Source organism: Populus euphratica, unplaced genomic scaffold (assembly GCF_000495115.2).
Source record: "Populus euphratica unplaced genomic scaffold, PopEup_1.0 scaffold1.1, whole genome shotgun sequence".
In the NCBI taxonomy this organism is placed as follows: Eukaryota; Viridiplantae; Streptophyta; class Magnoliopsida; order Malpighiales; family Salicaceae; genus Populus; species Populus euphratica.
The window spans coordinates 1,768,008-1,789,273 of record NW_011499845.1 but is presented as its reverse complement, the minus strand read 5'-3'; the positions used below and the strand labels follow the sequence as shown (position 1 = coordinate 1,789,273).

General features: G+C 35.2%; 2 protein-coding genes and 3 long non-coding RNA genes across 9 annotated transcripts; 2 read left to right on the top strand and 3 right to left on the bottom strand.

The window, feature by feature from the left end:
* The first annotated feature begins 445 nt into the window (after positions 1 to 445).
* Positions 446 to 7,678, top strand: LOC105141396 (serine/threonine-protein kinase ppk15-like). Of its 4 annotated transcripts, XM_011048848.1 has the most exons (8): positions 446 to 1,014; positions 3,556 to 4,395; positions 4,683 to 4,764; positions 4,803 to 5,082; positions 5,259 to 5,366; positions 5,547 to 5,825; positions 5,960 to 6,103; positions 7,221 to 7,678. In XM_011048848.1, the coding sequence occupies exons 1-8, from the start codon at positions 684 to 686 to the stop codon at positions 7,392 to 7,394; spliced, it is 2,238 nt and encodes a 745-aa protein (XP_011047150.1). In that variant the 5' UTR covers positions 446 to 683; the 3' UTR covers positions 7,395 to 7,678. The 4 variants fall into 4 exon arrangements, with proteins under 4 accessions (XP_011047150.1, XP_011047009.1, XP_011046937.1 ...); XM_011048707.1 differs by lacking the exons at positions 4,683 to 4,764; positions 7,221 to 7,678 and adding an exon at positions 7,054 to 7,196 and having other exon boundaries at positions 3,556 to 4,396; XM_011048635.1 differs by lacking the exon at positions 4,683 to 4,764 and having other exon boundaries at positions 447 to 1,014; positions 3,556 to 4,396.
* On the bottom strand, positions 7,529 to 8,568 carry LOC105141647 (uncharacterized). 2 transcript variants are annotated; one of them, XR_845441.1, is made up of 2 exons: positions 8,331 to 8,568; positions 7,529 to 8,137 (listed from the first exon to the last, which is right to left on the bottom strand). It is a non-coding gene; the product is annotated as an uncharacterized LOC105141647 (long non-coding RNA). The 2 variants fall into 2 exon arrangements; XR_845435.1 differs by having other exon boundaries at positions 7,529 to 8,057.
* A 1,475-nt stretch (positions 8,569 to 10,043) lies between these two features.
* LOC105141308 (CTD nuclear envelope phosphatase 1 homolog) lies at positions 10,044 to 17,748 on the top strand. The gene is made up of 6 exons (XM_011048521.1): positions 10,044 to 10,633; positions 11,674 to 11,802; positions 11,879 to 11,999; positions 12,328 to 12,409; positions 17,014 to 17,167; positions 17,266 to 17,748. The coding sequence occupies exons 1-6, from the start codon at positions 10,364 to 10,366 to the stop codon at positions 17,395 to 17,397; spliced, it is 888 nt and encodes a 295-aa protein (XP_011046823.1). The 5' UTR covers positions 10,044 to 10,363; the 3' UTR covers positions 17,398 to 17,748.
* On the bottom strand, positions 13,334 to 16,815 carry LOC105141249 (uncharacterized). The gene is made up of 2 exons (XR_845332.1): positions 16,083 to 16,815; positions 13,334 to 15,768 (listed from the first exon to the last, which is right to left on the bottom strand). It is a non-coding gene; the product is annotated as an uncharacterized LOC105141249 (long non-coding RNA).
* Positions 17,749 to 17,985: 237 nt separating the features above from the next.
* Positions 17,986 to 18,588, bottom strand: LOC105141192 (uncharacterized). Its single transcript, XR_845324.1, has 2 exons — positions 18,406 to 18,588; positions 17,986 to 18,335 (listed from the first exon to the last, which is right to left on the bottom strand). It is a non-coding gene; the product is annotated as an uncharacterized LOC105141192 (long non-coding RNA).
* Between the last annotated feature and the right edge of the window lie 2,678 nt (positions 18,589 to 21,266).

The following is a 21,266-nucleotide window of genomic DNA, read 5'->3' as shown; positions in this document are numbered from 1 at the left end:
TGATGATTATGGGATAGAAAGTCAACCTAATTAAAAAAAAAACATGGATTAAAGAAATCATTTTACAATATACTCCGACATAGACGATCAATGGAAATCATGGTAAAAAAAACTTACTATCTTAATTTACCCTTGAAGAAATCACATTAAACCAAGAATTTAAATTCTATTAATGTCCAAATCACACCCCACACTGAAAATGAAATTATTGCCCCACCCTACCAAAAAGTAAAAAGAGAAAAGGAAAAGGAAAAAAGGAAAATTAACCCACACATTCCCTAAGATTAAAAAAAGGTATGAAATGGTCCCCTTGAACGACCATCTTGACATTCTACCAAAACAACAAAGACCCAGAAACAATCAAGATCACAAAACCCTCCACGTGTATGCTCCAGATTTCTCCGCGTGTACACGTGACCTACAAAAACCCCAAAACCCCTCTTTTCATAGTTGGTAATAGAAAGACATGACAACCTCTCCCCAGCTTCAGTTTTACAGCAAAACAGACAGGGAGCGACAAAGAAGCAGAGAAGAGAGAGAAAGAGAAGAGGCATGCAAAGCATAAAACATGTTTTTCTCTTTTTCCATTCTTGACCCTCCATATTTACTTAATTCACATGCGAGCACCTCTCATTCATTGCTCTCGAGTTTCTTCTTAGCTTCAAATATTTTGACTTTCTCTAATGGCGGGACCAGAAGCAGAAGCAGAAGCAGGACGAGCAGTCCCGGACATGGAAGCAGTGCTGGATTTTCTACGCAAAAATGGTTTAAAGGACGCGGAGTTGGCTCTCAAAGAGGACATGATCGAGAGAAGTAATGAACTGGGCTCCTTTGACTTTGAGAAGTTCTTGTTTGTACTGCCACCCGTGAGGGTTCCGTCGAGTGTCCGGCAACTGGATGTGGAAGAAGGTGGTGGCGCCGTTGAGAGGTTGAGATCGAGTTCTGGGTCTCCGTCGGACGATGAGTTTGTTAGCTTGGGGTCTTCTACTAGTGCTAGTGAAGTGTACTCTTCAGGTACTGGTTGATGCTAGATGGAATTTTTTTTCCGGTTGATTTTGATTGAATTTTGATTTTTGGTCGGTCGGTTTTTCTTCAATTATAATCTCTTGTTTGATCAAGGAATTATGTAAGAAATCCTTAAATGAAAGCAAAATCCTGTAGAAGATGAAGAAATGCGCAATAGATTAGAATCTGAAGTCGTGTTTTATGTTATGCTATTAATATAAATTTCAAAAGCTCGACCCGAGTCTGTTGGTCAATTATATTGCTTATGATGAGGCACATACACTTCGTTTTTAACTTGTAATATATCGTGAAAAAATTAGGATTAAGAATTTATTTTTTGTTTGTGTCATCTTTGGTTAGGGGTCAATCTATTTTCTCTGAATTGGTCCAATTTAATCAGCTGTGTCAGAGGGGACACGCGATGTTGTTAGATTCGAATTTTATTTTTAGTCGATTGGTAGATGATATAAGGTAGTATAAGATGCTGCTTTTTTCAAATTGATATGCATTTGATTCTTTTACTAGAGCATGAATGCTGTTAGTCGAATTTTATTTGGTAGATGATGTTGTTAGATTCGAATTTTATTTTTAGTCGATTGGTAGATGATATAAGGTAGTATAAGATGCTGCTTTTTTCAAATTGATATGCATTTGATTCTTTTACTAGAGCATGAATGCTGTTAGTCGAATTTTATTTGGTAGATGATGTTGTTAGATTCGAATTTTATTTTTAGTCGATTGGTAGATGATATAAGGTAGTATAAGATGCTGCTTTTTTCAAATTGATATGCATTTGATTCTTTTACTAGAGCATGAATGCTGTTAGTCGAATTTTATTTGGTAGATGATGTTGTTAGATTCGAATTTTATTTTTAGTCGATTGGTAGATGATATAAGGTAGTATAAGATGCTGCTTTTTTCAAATTGATATGCATTTGATTCTTTTACTAGAGCATGAATGCTGTTAGTCGAATTTTATTTGGTAGATGATGTTGTTAGATTCGAATTTTATTTTTAGTCGATTGGTAGATGATATAAGGTAGTATAAGATGCTGCTTTTTTCAAATTGATATGCATTTGATTCTTTTACTAGAGCATGAATGCTGTTAGTCGAATTTTATTTGGTAGATGATGTTGTTAGATTCGAATTTTATTTTTAGTCGATTGGTAGATGATATAAGGTAGTATAAGATGCTGCTTTTTTCAAATTGATATGCATTTGATTCTTTTACTAGAGCATGAATGCTGTTAGTCGAATTTTATTTGGTAGATGATGTTGTTAGATTCGAATTTTATTTTTAGTCGATTGGTAGATGATATAAGGTAGTATAAGATGCTGCTTTTTTCAAATTGATATGCATTTGATTCTTTTACTAGAGCATGAATGCTGTTAGTCGAATTTTATTTGGTAGATGATGTTGTTAGATTCGAATTTTATTTTTAGTCGATTGGTAGATGATATAAGGTAGTATAAGATGCTGCTTTTTTCAAATTGATATGCATTTGATTCTTTTACTAGAGCATGAATGCTGTTAGTCGAATTTTATTTGGTAGATGATGTTGTTAGATTCGATTTTTATTTTTAGTCGATTGGTAGATGATATAAGGTAGTATAAGATGCTGCTTTTTTCAAATTGATATGCATTTGATTCTTTTACTAGAGCATGAATGCTGTTAGTCGAATTTTATTTGGTAGATGATGTTGTTAGATTCGATTTTTATTTTTAGTCGATTGGTAGATGATATAAGGTAGTATAAGATGCTGCTTTTTTCAAATTGATATGCATTTGATTCTTTTACTAGAGCATGAATGCTGTTAGTCGAATTTTATTTGGTAGATGATGTTGTTAGATTCGATTTTTATTTTTAGTCGATTGGTAGATGATATAAGGTAGTATAAGATGCTGCTTTTTTCAAATTGATATGCATTTGATTCTTTTACTAGAGCATGAATGCAGTTGGAAATAGCCTGTAAGATTTCTGCTAGCATATATTCCGAGCAACAAAACCGCCCTTCTCTTATATTTCACCTTCCTTAAATGTTTTTCTGTCATATTTGGAAACATTATATGTCTAAAATGCCACTCAATTTCAGAAAAATTGCAGATTCTACTGTTCTTATTAACACACTGGCTCATCTTCATCATTTATAATCATATATTCTCTGTTTTCACCCCCGTCAATAGTCCATCATTACTTCATCTGCAGAATATGAAAATCAGTATGTTACTCAAGACACCGATTCTGTCTTCATTTAATCACTGGGAATCAAGTTTGAGAATGCACTGCATAGCATAACCATCCTTTGGTGTATGCATTTTATAGAAGCCTGCATGCAGAATGGAAGCGAGATACTTAGTAAGCCACTGCACTATTACTAATACCTTGTGTTGTATTAGCAAAATTACAAAAATCTTTAAAATACTCCAATTATTTCTGGTATCTTGCCATGGTTATTCTTTCGTGCTTTGTGCATGTAGGTGGGCTGCTGTTGTATTAATTTTAGCTGGTGGGGCAATTGAACATTCTGATGCCTTTTCATTTCTGCAGAATTCTCAAATCCATATGGACTTCGTTCCACATCGCAGGCCAATTCAGAAACTTCATCTGATAGGCTCTCTCAGTTTGGCACAGCACGTGATTACCCAGATTTTGATATGAAAAATGACTGGTATGATGAGAAAGAGGAAGGGCACTTCATGAGTCCCTGCTTCAATGGCCCTGACTACTTTGGCTGTCCAAGCGAGGATAAGTTTGTCATGACATCTGAGACTGGGAAGCAATTTGAGAATTCCTTGGGTTTGTATGACAAATCTGAAGGTGAAACACAAGGAAACATCGATTACTTGGATAAGCAGTGTCTTTACAATGTCACATCTGTGAATAATAAAAACGAGGCTCAATCTATGAATTATCATCATGATTTTGATAAAAAAACCCAGCTTGAAGGAGACATTGATAGGGATGGTAGTTCAGCCTACAATTGCAAATTCTTCACAGAAACAGGAGGGATTTATGGCAAGAATTCTGTTGACTGTATCTATACGAGCTCCAAGGGACCTGATTTAGGTGACTTTCAGTTAAAAGTTGTGGAAAGCCCTACTGATTATGATATAGTTCCTGTGCATACGGAAAACAAGAATGCTAACTACTATGGTATAAAAGTTTCCAAAAGTGACTGGACTGAAGGGTTTAAAAGTACCTCTGGCATTGTAGAAAATGGAATTGATGACTTTGAAGTTGGAGATGGTGGAGGAGTAAATGGAGAAACCCATGAGCTTGCAGCTGCTATTGGCGGAGAAGATGTTAATGCTAACGAACTTTTGATGTACTATAACCAGGAGGATGAATATGAAGTATTCAATCTGCGAGTTATACACAGGAAAAACAGGTTCTTGGAGACAGTTACTAACTATACTGTTTTCTTACATTATGCCTCCAATTTTGCCATGGATATCTAGCAAGATAGTTTAAAATTGGGTTCGAGCTCGCATGAAATAATCAAATTAGCCCAACTTTTTGTGTCAATGCCTAGCCAGCTGGTCTTAAATCAGTAGGATTTGATATGGCTTGAGAAAAATACCTACCAGTTTCTCAATGCTAGCAACTTATCCACCCATTCTTAACCAGAAGGCACAGACTTGCCTCCATAGAGAATTTTCTCTCCTATTATTGTTGGTCTTGTGGTCATGGAATTGATCCTGCTGATAGTACTTTGTTTTCATGGAGATCTGATGCTTGTGCAATGCAGGTTAAATGGTTAGAACACTGTAATCATTTTTTTATGCCATATGCAGGACTGGATTCGAGGAAAACAAGGATCTGCCTATTGTGCTAAATAGTGTCATTGCAGGCAGATATTATGTCACTGAATACCTAGGTTCAGCTGCTTTCAGTAAGGTCATTCAGGCACATGATCTTCACACAGGAATAGATGTTTGCCTGAAGATTATTAAAAATGACAAAGATTTTTTCGATCAGAGTCTAGATGAAATTAAGCTTCTGAAAATAGTGAACAAGCTTGATCCGGCTGATGAACGTCACATTCTGCGCCTTTATGACTACTTCTATCACCAAGTATGTCTGAAAAAGATGGATTGTTAAATTTTTCTGCAACAAATTGACATGGTTTTGTTAATTGCTCTCCTTCTATAGATGCTATTTTGTTTATGTTACGAGAATTTTATGCCATCCTATTACTGGTCATATTCTTGAACCTCTGCTAACCTTTTCTAATTAATAAACATTTACAGGAGCATCTCTTCATCGTTTGTGAACTCCTTAAGGCGAACTTGTATGAATTTCAGAAATTTAATCAAGAATCAGGTGGTGAAGCTTACTTCACTCTCAGCAGATTGCAGGTTAGTCAGGTTAAGCCTTGAGCCATATTGGCATTCCATCTGATTCATTGGTGCGACCTCTTGCTTTTACCAGGTCCACAGTTGTTATAGAAATTAGTGTAATGTCTTCAAATAAACTGACCTACAACAGACAGTTTGAAATATGTATTAACAGTCAGCTATCGGTTGTTTGTCTCACAGGTCATAACCCGTCAGTGTTTGGAGGCACTAGAATACTTGCATCACTTGGGAATTATTCACTGTGATTTAAAGCCTGAAAACATTCTTATAAAGAGTTATAGGAAATGCGAGATAAAGGTTATTGATCTCGGAAGCAGTTGCTTTAAGTCAGACAACTTATGCCTTTATGTACAATCTCGTTCCTATAGAGCTCCTGAAGTTATTCTAGGTCTCCCCTATGACCAAAAGATTGACTTATGGTCTCTCGGCTGCATCTTGGCTGAACTGTGCTCTGGGGAAGTATGTCTGCTTTGCTTTGCTTCATTCAGTAAAATTACAGTGGATATTGCTGTTAGTTATTCCTTCCCATGGATGGCTTGACATTCAATGATTATTTTTTCTGGTAACCTATATCATTTGCTCTGAGTTGTCAGGTGCTCTTTCCAAACGATGCAGTTGTAATGATCCTCACGCGCATGATTGGCATGCTGGGTCCTATTGATCCAGAGATGCTGGAGACAGGACAGGACACGCACAAGTACTTTACAGAAGAATATGATCTCTATCATTTAAATGAGGTTTGTCAAATTTCTTTCAGTTTGAGAATAGATGCGGACTAGCAGACTGTTGAACTTTTTACCTTTATGCATTCAGAATATTCAGGATGGAGGGAAAGATTGCATTCTCATAAGTTCTGCATTCATCAACTTGTGGTTATTCATTTTAAATACATTGCTCTAGGCACATGATAGTTAAGGAGGGAAAAGGTGCTTTCTGAAAGTTTCACACAACAGTCACACCGAAAAAACTGGTTCATAACCAAACTCAATTTATCAAAATCAGATAATATAGATATTATAGATGATAATGAATAAAAAAAATCTAAGAAATGGATATTACAGGTCGAGATTTTTGAAACCTAGTCAATCCATATATATCCAATGCAACCCTGTTGGTTATCATAGCTAAATTGGTTCTTATATTTTAGTCAATTTATTCATTGATATATTAAACTTAAATTGTTTGTTACAACTTATAACAGGTCTTGAGTTAGTTTATTGAGCCCAAATCTTGGTTCTAATTAAGCTCAATCCATTGAAATTATACACGTCCAATCTTTGAATATCTGTAATACCACAAAAAAATTAGCTTAACGTGATGTATCTAACCCCTAGGTTAAAAAAAGAAGAGATGAATGGGTTGGGTTGGGTTTACACTTTATAAAATATTAGAAGTTGAGTTGGGTATAATTTTAGCTCAAACTTAATCCAACTAAATCCATGAACACCCTAAGTTACAACAACTTATGTGTTTTTTTATGTATTATCTTGAGAAAGGACCAATAGGTGTATGACTCCATATCTATGCTTTGAGTGTTTAAAAAGGTGTGCACACTATAGTTTCAAAACTCGAACTCATTTAGTGCGGTCGACCCAATACTTGGCTGATTCAGGATTTGGACTGGTTCGGGTTGAAAAAAAAAAAAAAAACTTGACTGACCCAGTCAAAAACTTGGGTTGATCTGCAGATCCGAGCCTAACCCCATCAAAACCCGGCTATCAAACCATTGACTTTTTTTTTTGTTAGGTAAGTTTTGTTGTATTCAAGGATGATGTAATATATTTACCAATCAAGACTAGTAGATGACTGATTTCACCAGCCCCAATTTACTCATACCTGGCTTGCAATGTCCAGGAGACAAATCAAGTAGAATTCCTTATTCCTGAGGAATCTTCACTGGAGCATCATCTACAAGTTTCCGACGTTGGGTTCATTGATTTTGTGAGAGACTTGCTAGAGCTCAACCCCCTGAGGCGTCCAACTGCAAGGGAGGCCCTAGAGCACCCATGGCTTTCACATTCATACTGAGTCCGATTCTGACTGAAGTTGTGGATGAGGAGTCACTACTAGTGGCTATGTATTTATGTCTCTTTCTTGTCTCTGGAGTGCAAGCTTCCAGTACCAGTTTTGGTATAAACCACATCAGATATATACACGCATTCTTTTTTTTTTTTTTGTTGAACTCGTATTTATTTTGTACAGGAAGTTTTCTTGCATTTTCTTTTCTTCCTTCACTTGGTGGGGCTTTGTAAGTATCATTTGATTGGAAACAGAAGGACAGTAATAAAAGCACCAACACAATGATTTGGATACTTGTTGTCAATGAATGCGTAGCGCCTTCAATACGCCACATAAATCCCAGTATATTCCAGTCCCGAACACAGGCAAAAGTCGATGCGGGCTGCATCGAGTACAGGAAGGTGGGCTGTTTGTGGATTCATAACCAGTGACAAACAGCATGAAATTACGAACAAGAATCCAAGAAGCTGTTGTTGTTATCTGGGTGTCAACATAGAAATTAATGGCAAGCGATTAGTGTATTTTTCCTAAAGAAAAGGAAAATCCTGGACCTGATCGCTTGTCTTTCCCTGCAGGCATCAAAACTATTTGAAGTCATGGTTGCAGTGTTTGGAGGGATTGCAAGATGTCGCAAGCACTCCAACCTAACCAAATCTTGATTGATCATCCAATCTGGCCAAGAAGTTGAGTAACTTAATCAACACGCATTGGGACTGCATTAGAAATTATGGAACTACAGAACAAGAAAACACCTGTACAAGTTCAGCAATTTCTCAGAAATGAAGCTTGCATGGAAAAGGGTAAAAACAAATTTACATATCCACTACCCGAAGAAAGATCAACTTCTTCGTGAATCATACCAAAATTTATTCACATGTAATGCTGCAGTATCAAATATATATTAAAAGGGTATTGAAATCTTAAATTATAAAATTTCAGCTGTACCACTGTCCAGTGTCTATCCTTCGAAGACATAGGATAGGTTGCCATCGCCAGCAATTTAGCCACCGCAGTTGATCAGATCCCAGCTGTGGTTGCTCAATCCACCGCTCAAAAAGAAAACTGGATTGTATCTCGTTTTGGGTAGGCGTGAGTTCACCCAATCTGGCCCTAGTTTTAAGCATGATTAGCAGCAGCAGCTGAGCTGGTGGTGGTATTAATAATAATAAAAAAACTCATCTCTCTCTCTCTTTCCCTTCACACACGCTAACTGCAACGCGTGCAACCCCATCTCACCAATCACGTTGCATTTCACGATAATATATATATATATATATATATATGATGTGCTTACTCTTTATCCAAATAATATTTCTAACGATATTATATCATATTCCACGTCAACGTTTTGCAATCATCCGCTTATCCATTCCACGTGAGAGACGTGTGATGGTTGGTATATATATATATATATATATATGATGTGCTTACTCTTTATCCAAATAATATTTCTAACGATATTATATCATATTCCACGTCAACGTTTTGCAATCATCCGCTTATTTTTTCCACGTGAGAGACGTGTGATGGTTGGGGTGGTCTGGGCCCCTGTTACCGGGACCTACATTTTTGCATCATCCACATATCCATTCCACATAAATCTAATATGATGATGAGGACTCATGACTGAAGAAGCAAATTGATATTATTTTAATTATTCATTGTTAAAAAAAACTATCCCTTTTTGTCTTTTGCGTTTTCTTCCCTTTTTTTTTTTCATTCTGACTTTTTTTCTTCCTTTTTATAATTTTAAATTTGGCATTCTTACTCCTTATATTTTTTTGATATTTTTTTGGTTGATTTTAATGGTGGTAAAAAATATTTTTTAATTTTTTTTATTATTTATCATTAAAAAAAATTAATTAATAAAAAATACTTTTTTGTTAAAGAAAAATTTAACTTTGTTTTTAAGAAAGTATTTGGCTTTTATTTTAGAAGAAAAATACTTTTTAAAAGTTGTGAAAATTTTAGAGATATCATATTATTTGTTGATTATATCAAATTTGATTATTAAACTTTTAATTACTATATATATTTTGTTTTTAATATTTTTTTCTTCAATTTTATTCTTTAAAATTTGAATTTCATATCAACTTTGATCATTTTTTTATAATTATTTTTTTTATTAAAATTTTTGATATATCAAATTTCATCCTTATTCTTTTGATTGTTACTTATTTTATTTAAAATAATTTATGAAAATATTATTATTATTATTTTAATTTTTTTATCTTTTAATTTTTTTATTTGTTAATTTCTCTATTATTTATTTTATTTAAAATAAGTTATAAAATTATATTTTTTTAATTTATTGTCAATTAACCCTTTAATATGTAAGATTTATTTTTTATTATTTTAATAAATTATTTTTCAGCTCATTTTCTATGACATAATTTAATATTAAAAAATATTTTCTAATTTATATTTTATTATACTTTCAAATATCAAAAAATAATTTTTTTTAAAAAAATTATATTTTAAAAAAATTATTTTCTATTAAATAAATAGAACGTAGATTTAAACGTGGAAGTCTTCTCTCTCTCTCTTTTTTTTAAATTAAATAGTGGAAAACAAAAAAAAGTCATGTCCATGTCACGCACCGAATTTACTTTTCTATTTTAGGAATAAAAGCTCAAAATCTCACAACGATTTCAAATCAACACGGAAGTAAAAGGGGGCACCAAATGCATGTTTGAAAAATCACCAATTTAGTCGTGATGTGATTTTACATCCTTCCCCTTTCTATACTTTGATCAAATCGCAGAATAATCACACACTCACCTCGATGACCACAACAGCCACGTCATCTCTCCTCTTCACCATCGCCCGCCCTACACGCACGGAATTTTATAATAAAACAAACATAACACTCAGCAAATTAAGTGTTTTTTAAAGGAAACAATTTGACTGGCTCGTTCTCTCTCTCTTGATAAGTTATAAACCATCGCCACCATCGAACCAGTTCTTGATCATACTACATGGCTGAGCTGACTCATCCCGAGGTGGTTTACTCACCACGGTCAATTCAATTATGGAGGGCACTGTGGAACTGTCTTGCTTTCTTCTTCCGGATCTTTTTGCAGATCCTTAGAGCCCTTGGACCTCAATCTCTCTCTTCTCCTTCTCATACTTTCAAGCCCTTGCCTCTTGTCGAGTTGCCTGAGACAACCGATCCTCCTCTCGCAACAGTCGAGATCCCCGCCGGCACCGACGCCATTTCCGCCAACGAGCCTATCCAGAAACTCACCGTATGATATCGATTTTCTCTGGTTATGATAGTTGCTCTCAAAGAAGGTTCTGTATGTGTTCTGATTTATGCCTATCATAATAATAATAATAATAATAATAATAATAATAATAATAAAAGGATGAGTTATTTTTTCAAGAGGTTTGTGATTTCTATGTTTGCCGGGTTATGTATTTTATGACATGGATAGATATGGGGAGTTAATTAAAGCTTAATTAAGGCCAAATTAAGATTAAGATGTTAGTTACTAGAATTAGCAGTCAATAGTAATAGATTGGGAAATTCTAGTTTTAGCTTTCATGAACTATTACTAGTACTATTTAGAGGAGTGTTGCACGTTGGTGTGGATTTAACAATTTGAGAAATCATGTTCACGAGCTAAATCTATATATATATATTTTTAAAAAAATTCTATGTGATAAAATGTGCATTCTTGTTTTTATTCAATGATAAGGGATATCTTCAGGTCAGCTTACATGCTAACCGAGACCAAGTCCCCTCCTCGGGACCCAATACAATAACCTGATACATCAGGAATTTAATAAATTCCCCTGGATAAAGTGCGCTTTAAAGATGCTTCAGATTGTTTTAGTGTCTTATGTTTTCCCATTGTAAATGATATGTTTTCGTGCTCGTAATTGTCTACTCTTAGCTTTCTTGTATTTTGGATATTTTATGTAGGTTATGTTACTGATATTTATTTATGGTTTTCTTACATCTTCCATTAAATCTTGAACATTTGAAGTTATAAAAGGATTACTTTTTTGGGTTCCAAGCTTTGATTTTGTCACTCGGAACGTGAGTTAGTTAATTACTGCTGTGAAATCTCACTATTGATTTTTTGTATGGTAATGTGCCGAGAGGGTTTAAAATTCTGAGGTTATGCATTGATATGTGTTGTTGGTCTTTGGTATTTAACTTTATAATCTGTAAAATCATTGTGCGAAAGGTGTTTAGCAGGGTTTTTCTCTATCTTCTCTCTTGCTGCTTCTTTAAAAACAGTAATTCAACATGACATTGACTCCAGAATATGTACTGCAGGTGGTTCTTGACTTGGATGAAACTCTAGTATGTGCTTATGAGACATCTAGTTTGCCAGCGCTTCTGTGCAATCAAGCAATAGAAGCTGGATTGAAGTGGTTTGAGCTGGAATGTGTATCTTCAGACAAGGTTCTTATATGCAAGTCATTTTAAGTAAAATTATTGAAGTTAGACTATTTTGACTTGAGTATGTTGGGATTTGAAGGAATGCGAAGGGAAACTTAAGATCAATTATGTTACGGTATTTGAGCGTCCAGGGTTGGATGAATTCCTAAAACAACTCAGTGAATTTGCAGAGCTTGTGCTATTTACAGCTGGCCTTGAAGGTCTGATATTTACTTCACCATGCATCTGGCTGCTATGCTCACTGTATCGGCTGTTAGCTCTTCTGCCTTTATTATTATTTTCTTAGTGAGTTCGAAAGACTACCTTTGGCACCATTTGGGAACGCGGTGCAAACGGCGTTATCTAAAAATTCAATTTTTTTTTGTTAAAAATTATTTTTTTGTGTGTTTTAGATAATTTTTATGCTCTGATATTAAAAATAATTTTTTTAAAATGAAACAACATCATTTTGATGCATTTTGGCATGAAAAATACTTTGAAAAGCAACCGCAACCACTCTCCCAAATAGACTCTTTTGAATATTTGCAGGTTATGCCAGACCACTTGTTGACAAAATAGATGCAGAAAATCGATTTAGTCTACGTCTTTATCGGCCTTCAACAACTAGCACGTAAGCTCGAGTTGTTGTTTTCATATTTTTCTGGTCTTTCTTACATAATCTATTTCCTTTCTTGAGTTTGTAACTGCTGATAGCACACTAGTTATTTGAAATTCAGGATATTTACTTCTCTAGATAAAAAGGCTTCTCAAAAGGACAAGTGGAACTTGTGCTCTTGTACTTTTAGTTTGCCAAATACACAAGCATACACCAGTTAACAATATTCTACCATGAAGTATGCACACCTATTTTGAATTAGACATAAGTTATGACCATCACATTGCTTAAGTGATTTTATTGGAAACAGTTAAAATTCTTATAATATTTTGGAAGAAATCTTTTTTTCTGACAGTCTTGGATATTAGAGTTTCTCTAAATGTTTTTATCTGGATGCTTATTATGCTAGATGAACAATATGTGGTGTGAATGGTCTCTATACTTTACAGAAAAAACTGATATTATGAAATGAATTAGGTATGATCGTGCAGATTTTACATTTAGCAGGTCGACTTAAGTTACTATATGATTTCATGTTAAGTAAATTCTATGCAATCATTTGATGTATCTGTCTGTGAATAAGAGTTATACATGGTAAAGCTAATTCTTGAAAATTTCTTACAAGATTAAATATCATTTACCTCACGCAAGCTAAAGTAGTTACATATTTAATGCTGGAATTTTTCTCAATGCTCAAAACAAGGTTTTACATATTCTATAGAAATTAAGTTCATGCTCACTTCAGAAGACACATTCTAGACAATCTTGATTAGACTGGGGCTATCACTATGTTGAATTTTGAGTTTAGTTTGTTTTTCTTATTACTGAAACTAGATTTTTTATTCTCCCGATAATTGCCTGTGTAATGGTGCTAATGATTTCATATTTAACCCACCCCCCACCCCCACCCCCACCCTGTAAATAAATAAAGAAGAGATCGAATTCTATGCAGCGATCTATTATTGATACTGTATCACATACTTATACAAGGCGATTGCTTTACAATAAGAAAGAAAAACTCTGCAGATCTCCTATTCTAAGTAGGAGACTTTGATTTCTGATCTCTCAACACTCCCCCTTAAGTTGGAGAGTGAATATCCTGCACTCCCAACTTGCAAACCATACAGGCATAAAGATTTCTTTTCCAAGGGGCTTGGTCAAGATGTCTGCTAGCTGATGTGCAAAATCCATGTCAATTCACAACAAGCTGATTCTTGGTGTGAAATTCTCAAATCCCTTAATAGATGGCGCAGCCATGTCAATTCACAACAAGCTCCTGTCATTGCACGGTGTTCTGCTTCAGCTGAGGAGAGAGACAGTTTTCTATCTCTTTGATTTCCAAGATATCAATGATGATCCAAGAAAAACACAATAACCCGTTGTGGATCTTCTAATGAGTGGGCATCCCAATTTGAGTCACAATAAGCCCTCAACCTGAAGTCACTATTTGAAAAGAAGAATAATCCTTGGTTGGGTGTCTTTTTTAGATAACAAACAACCCGAAAAGTTGCCTGCATATGAAGTTTCTGGGGTTGTTGCATAAATCTACTCAGGACATGTGCTGCATAAGTTATGTCTAGCCTTGAAATAGTTAAGTAAATTAATTTGCCAATCAGTTTTCTGTACCGGTTTGGTTCTTTGAGTAAGGTGCCTTTGTCTGATAATTTCAACCCTCGTTTTATAGGAGTATTAGTTGGGGCAGCACCCAGCAAGCTTGTATCCGCAATGATTTCTAATGCATACTTATGCTGGGAAATAAAAATCCCTTTCTCGGAAGCCGAAACCTCAATTCTAAGAAAATATTTCAAAATGCCAAAGTCTTTGAGATGAAAATGGTTATGCAGAAACTATTTAGTTGCAGCAATTTTAACCGGATCATTCCCAGTAATTAGAATATCATCAGCATATATCAAAAGAGCAGTAAAGGACTCACCTTGTTTGCTGGTGAACAAGGAATAATCAGCATGAGATTGTATATAGCTAGCAGAGCAAATTGCTTTTGAATACTTTGCAAACCATTGGTGAGATGCCTATTTCAACCCGTATAATTACTTATGAAGGCGACAAACGAGATGGTTCTCTCCCTGTTGCCGAAGCCCTGCTGGTGGTGACATGTATATTTCTTCAGCTAAGTCACTGTGGAGGAAAGCATTGTGGATGTCCAGTTGGTGGAGAGACCAACCACAAGATGCAGCCAAGGCAAGTAAGCAGCGGACAGGGATGGTTTTAGCTGTGAGAGAGAAGATATCGTGAAAGTCCACACCTTCTAGTTGTGTGAACCCCTTAGCGACCAGACTTTCTTTTTAGCGCTCAATAGAACCATTGGAACGGTGTTTAATTTTATACATCCATCTCAACCAATTAGTGTCTTTCCACCGGGAGTGGTGTGAGGGACCAAGTACCATTATACTGAAGAGCCTACAATGCAGTATGCATAGCTTCTTGCCATGCAGGGTGAGCAACAACTTCGGAATAGGATCTGGGTTTTGTGACAGTATGGAGTTGAGCAATAAAAGATTGATTTGTAGAGGTATAGAGGTGATAAGAAACAAAATTAGTTAGTGGATAACGTGTACCTTTAGTCGGACTTAATAGTAAGGAGGCCAATTGGTGGGAGTAAATATTGGAGCAGAAGTAATCGTGAAGCTTGGCTGGTGGGACAATGTGTTGGCTGGAGCGATGAAGCAGAGTGGCATTAGATGTGGGTTGGGGAGGCTGATTGGTGAGGGAAGGGTGGGGGTGTGGGGGAGGCTGATCAGGTGGTGGTAGTGAAGGAGGGGCAAAGAAGGAGAGAAGGAGACTCTGATCAGAAACACACCCCCATCATGATGATTGTATTTATTTATTAACCGCAATGGATTTGCTTGGTTTCAATAATGTGTTCCAATTCTTCATGAGTGCCTTATGCCACTCACTTTTAGTTCTTCCAACTCATTTTGTAGTTTTGAGTGGATGTGAAATTTTGATGATAAAGATGTTAATTTCTGATAATTATAGTTTTTAAACCCGACTCGGTAGTTGACCCAGTCTAATGATCAGGTTACAGGTTCGATGAGTTGACTCAGGGGAAACCAACCATAACATAAGCTATGGATGAGGAGTAAAAAAGGAAAACAGCTAGAGAAAGAAGATGCAGCAACTGAAAAGCATTCAGTTCATTTTTCTACTTATTTTCATTGTTAGAGAGGCAAGGCTGAGTTCATAAGGGAAAAGGAAACGTCAACTCAACAATGCAACACCAAATTATTTTGAAAAACAAAAAGTTTAGAAAAAAAAATACATACCAAGCTCTGCTTCAAGACCCCCACTATAGCATCTTCATTAGCATCCAAAGACATTATCGGCCTAGCTAAAGTTGGAAGTGCAGATTCTATCTGATAAGAGCAAAACAGAAATAAGATTCGTCCACAGAATAGAGCATCTCTATTCTTCAAACATCATGACCAAGTTTTTCAGCACAAGAAAAATCAAGAAATGGTAACAAGCAATAAATGCTGTTGATGCAGATGGCTCTGTTATTCAAATGATTGATTTCCCACCACATTAAGTACATGAATGCAACCATTTGCATAAATAACAATGGGAGCATTATTGATACCCAATAAACCCATAGCAAGAGTAAAACTGGTACATGTTAAAAAAAATTATGTTACACAGACAAATAACAGATGCAGTTCAAAAGACATACTGGTTGGCGATCAAGAGTTGACATGAGTGCAGAATGATCCCTCACTGAGCGCTCAATTCTGGCATCGCTCTCTGCAGCTTGCTTTAAGTTGGCTGCAAGCCTATTTAATCTATCCTGCAAGTTCTTTGTCAAAGTGCTGGATGGGGGCCTAGTCCACCGTGTCCCAAATTGACTTCTAAATTGGGCATCTTTCGTTGCTTCCTTTTGCAAAAGTTCCTCGGTCTGAACCAGCAATTCTTGGTTTACCCTCCTCAAATCCATAAGTTGCTGGAACTCAGCTTCAAGGCCAGCTGGCCCCCCACTAATCTGCACTGCTTCCACATCTTCTTTAAGATCTGTTGGAAGTGTAGAGTTCTTCCAAAGAAAGAATTGAATCTGGCAGGTCCATTTCTTTGAGCTTCACTTGAGTTAGCTTACTCCCTTGTTGCAATTTTTCGGCTTGTGTCCTGATAATATCATCGACCATTTCAGTGTACCTTGAAAGAGCTTTCATTACAGTGTACCTTGAAAGAGCTTTCGAGATTTCTTTAATTAGGTGTTTTGCTCGTTCTGTCTTCAATTCTTCATGTTTTGGCCGTAAAAGGCCAAAACGATGTTATTTCACGTGTGTGTGTGTGTGTGTGTGTGAGGCCTTTTAACTCGGGTCGATCCATAGAGTAGACCGGGTTTTTCCAGGTCAAATCCCTGGCTGTTTTTTACTTAGACCCAGCCTGGCTCCAGGCCCGGGTTGACCGGGTCCCGGGCCAGGCCAGGTTTCAAAACTATGCTGATAATGACACAGTATGATTCTGTGATTAAGTTAAGCAAATGCACATACTTTGTATAGTTGATTTATTTCTAAATGAAGGAATTAACTTTTCTTGTATACTTACGCTCAAGATTCATTTTTTAGTTTTGAAAACCTTTCATGCTGTATGTGAACACTGAACAGGGAGTATCAGGAGCATGTGAAAGATCTCTCATGCATATCAAATGATCCATGCCGGATTGTTATTGTTGACAACAATCCATTCAGTTTCTTGTTGCAACCACTAAATGGAATTCCATGCGTTCCATTTTCTGCAGGACAACCACATGATACACAGGTAGGAATATCTAAATTACTTAAATTCATAATTATTTCCTAATCTTGTTTGTTCATTTACTCAAACCACCTCTCTATCCATTTTTATGGGCTGTTCAGCTTCTGGATGTGCTTCTTCCACTCCTCAAGCACCTCTCTCAGCAGAACGATGTGAGACCTGTACTCTCTGAAAGATTCCACATGCTTGAATGGTTTCAGAAGCAAGGAATCCCTGCTTCTGGTTGGACGTAGCAGGAGAAAAGATCATCTGCAACTGAAAGCAGCCCTCCTTTGTACCATCCACAGTTACTTCATTCGAAGCCAGCAACTTATTGTAGGAGCGATGGATTTTGTATAGCATTAATTTCTCTTGCAGAGGCATTGATGAAAGCTGAAGTAACACAGCTTCAGAAAAAGGATTTATCTGCTGCTTTTATTGGTCAAATAGGTACAGCATTTATGTCTGTAGATTTGTTAATACTCCGATTCTTGTTGTAACTGTGTTTATATGTTCGCACCTTGCAGTCTGCTTGATTGTATATGTATCTTTTAGACTTCTGTATATCTGCACCTCGTTAACAAAGGTTGGTAGTTTACTCGTTAGTCTCAGTAGCAGTGCAGCTGGTTTATAAGGAGTGTTTATTGCTTGAATGTTCCATGTTCCATGTCACGTGGATAGTTATGATGAGCTTCGGAGAAATTAAATTGCTGGACATTTTCCTGGAATGAAAAATATCAGAAGAGAAGAAAGACCGGTCTTGTTTGATGTCTGCACATCAACTGCACTGACCAAGCTAATTAAGCAGATAAGCTTTGTTGTACTGGTCTTTTTTTTTTTGCGCCGAGATGCTTCCATTTTTCTACCCTACTGGCCGTGGATCCACCCTTTCAGGCCGTCAAGAAGCATGGCTATCCCCTGCTGGCAGGCTGCTGCTCATTTGTTTTGGATCTTGTTGACCTGGTTTGCCTAACATTTGCCTTGAACTCTCCAGCTGTTCTAAGAAGGAAAGTAAATTTACCTACAATTCTTTAATGGGCTTTCAAGATGAACTTGTGCCAAATTCCCTTTGCCAGGTTTGATAGAGTGATGTTGTGTACCACTAGAAATTGTCTGGCTGTGCAGCAACGCAGCATAGAAGGAAGACACTGCATTGGCACATGGGCGGCAGCGACTTTGCCTGGTCGATGATCTAGCTTTGATATAATAATTATGGACCAAGTAGCACTCCGACATGATGTTAGGAACTTGACCGCGTTCACAGGTTTGCATGTTCCTAAAGTTTATATATGGATTAGCAAAACCATCCTAGAATTTGTGATTGTTTATATGGTTGTTTCTATGTCTGAAGGAAAAGTTGGTGTTTGATAAAGTATAACACGTGATTTATTGTTTATGGGACTTAGTATTTTTTGTGTTTAAAACATAAGATAATTGAAAGCAGCTCCAGGAAATGAACAGTTCCGAGTAAATTATAATTTATTTTGCACATAAAAGTGAATAATACCGAGTGAATTTTTATTTTGTATTGTTTACGTGAACAGTAAAATATTTTAATTTTTAATTATATTTTATTTGAAAAATTAGTAGTTAATATTATTCAATGATATACTATATAAATTAAAAGGAGATCATATAATGGTATAATATTTGCAGAATTTGATTGTAATTTCAATTTTATTCTCAATGATATTTTACTTGATTTTATTGTACGCTTAAAAAGTCATGAAAACTTTAATTCTTGTCGGATGAATTTCGTACGTGATGAAATTATAAATAATTTAATGAAATAATAAAAAATATTTTATATAAAGTATTATTTATTTTATAATATAATAACAATAGTTAAATCTATAATATTTAAATTAAAAACTATTAATATTAATATATATCTTTTTTAGTTAATTTATAATATCAATTTAAAAAATATTCTTAACCAAATATATTAAATTATTTTTTATTTAACTTTAAATTCAATCATAATTTTAACCAAATATATATAAATATCAAACTAATCTTAATTAAAAATATTTTTTTTTTAAAAAGACGAGTAACAACAGATAATGTGTTGGATATTTTATACTGATTGATATTTTAAATAATTGCACAAGTACAAGAATTTTGACGACTTGGAGTTTAGGCAGCAATGCTAACTTCAGCAGTGACGTGCTTGATTCCGTCATATTTCAGGATCAAACTAATCATTCAAATAAGCTAGTTAAAAGGGGATTCATCACTTTACGACTCTTCTCGGTTTATTTTTGCCACCTTGTGATGAAAACAGGACAACTTTCGCTAGCTTTGCCGCTATATAAATTGGAAGGTGCATAATGTTGAGTCATCCTTAAAATGTTATGTTCAGTCCAGTTCCAGTCAGTATACCTGGCAATCATTCTAAAAAGAAAGACTTAATTATCAAACATGGGTGCTTTGCTTCTAACAATCACAAGGAAATTAAGTGCGGGGAGGAAGAGCCCGGAGACAAATTAACCTAAAAGCAAAGGAAGCAAAAACAATCCTTCAATTATATCAGGTTGACAAAAATACGAAAACACAGAATGCCCGGGCCTAGAAGGTAGAAATCGATATAAAAGAAGGAAGCCAATTAACTGTCAGTTCAAGAATAATGAAGAAAAAAGAAACAAGAAAACAAGTCATTCTTGAGCAGTAGTGATGATGTGCCAGAGTATCTTGCATGTGAATGCCATCCACTACACAAGGAAAACTTGATAAATGGTGTTAATTGCAAGAAAGACAGAACTACAGAATTGTAAAAACCAATTATCACAGCCTGTAAATTATTATACGCAATAACAATTAAGCTCTTGATTGTAAATTAAGGATGCTTCAAGCGTTTACTTTCCCTAAAGAATTGTTTTCCTGCAAATTATTATACGCAATAACAATCAAGCTTTTATTGTAAAGGATGCTTCAAGCGTTTACTTTACCTAAAAAAATATTCTTCAATCATGGCTTTCTTTACATGCACAACACCCTGGTTTGACTATGTGCCTTCACCTAATTTATTTGTCACTCGGAGTTGCTGACATGTGTTTATCAATACGAGCTGTTCTTCAGATTCCCTTAGCAGGAGCCACTAACGCATTATAAAATGGAAGCAAGGATCACAAGCCAGGTTAACTGGTGCCTTTTGCTCATTTAATTGGATTTGATCCCAGAATCTATGAAATGATTACAGCGCTATTCTCCAGATTTTCCTGGTACAAATTGAATCCTCCATGCATCATATACGGGGGAGAGATTTTGCGTTTTGACTTGGATTTTATTTAGAGGTGGAGGTTATTATGTATTGGAATCATGGTTTAACTTTCCAAGAAAAGGAAAGTATCAAGCATTTCTGAATCAAATCCTTGTTGATATTATGAGATTGGGGAGGGCAGACCGTAACATCATGGACAATAATGCTCGGTCAAAGGCTTACATGGAAACGTAATTATGTGAGCGAAAGCTTTTCTATTTTATACCAGCAGAACATCACGAGAGAACAGTATTGCTAAGTGGAGAGTTTCTCAGTGAGAAAACATTACTAATTAGAGAGGGATGATAAATGATTATTTCATGTTTATTTAATTATGATAATTTTACATTCAAATTATACATACAAACAAATTCAATTGGTTGTCTGAACACGGAATGTATTTTAATGTTTCAACTGCCCCACGAGGCAACTTCCTTTTTTCTTTTTAGAAAACAAAACAAAATATCTTCACAAGAACTTATTTTTATATTTTTAAAAAAATTAAATTTTTTATTTTATTATTTTACATCAAATCAAAATTTTTAATGTTTTTGTATTTTGTTTATGTATTGATATCAAATTTTAATTAAAAAATAAAAATAATATTATTTTAATAAATTTTTAAATAAAATACACTTTAAAAAAAACAACAAATATAAAATACACACAAATTAACTACTGTCACCTGAAAAGTTTTAACAGTAGAAAAAAGAATGACTACATTGAACTTTTGTGTTTTTACTTTTTACTCATGCTGGGCTTTTGTCTGTGGTCAAAACACAGCATTCATCACAAAAACAAGACAGAATCTGCCCCCCTTGGAATAAGTTGACCTACCTAATTTAACCTAAATCGGTCAAGTCT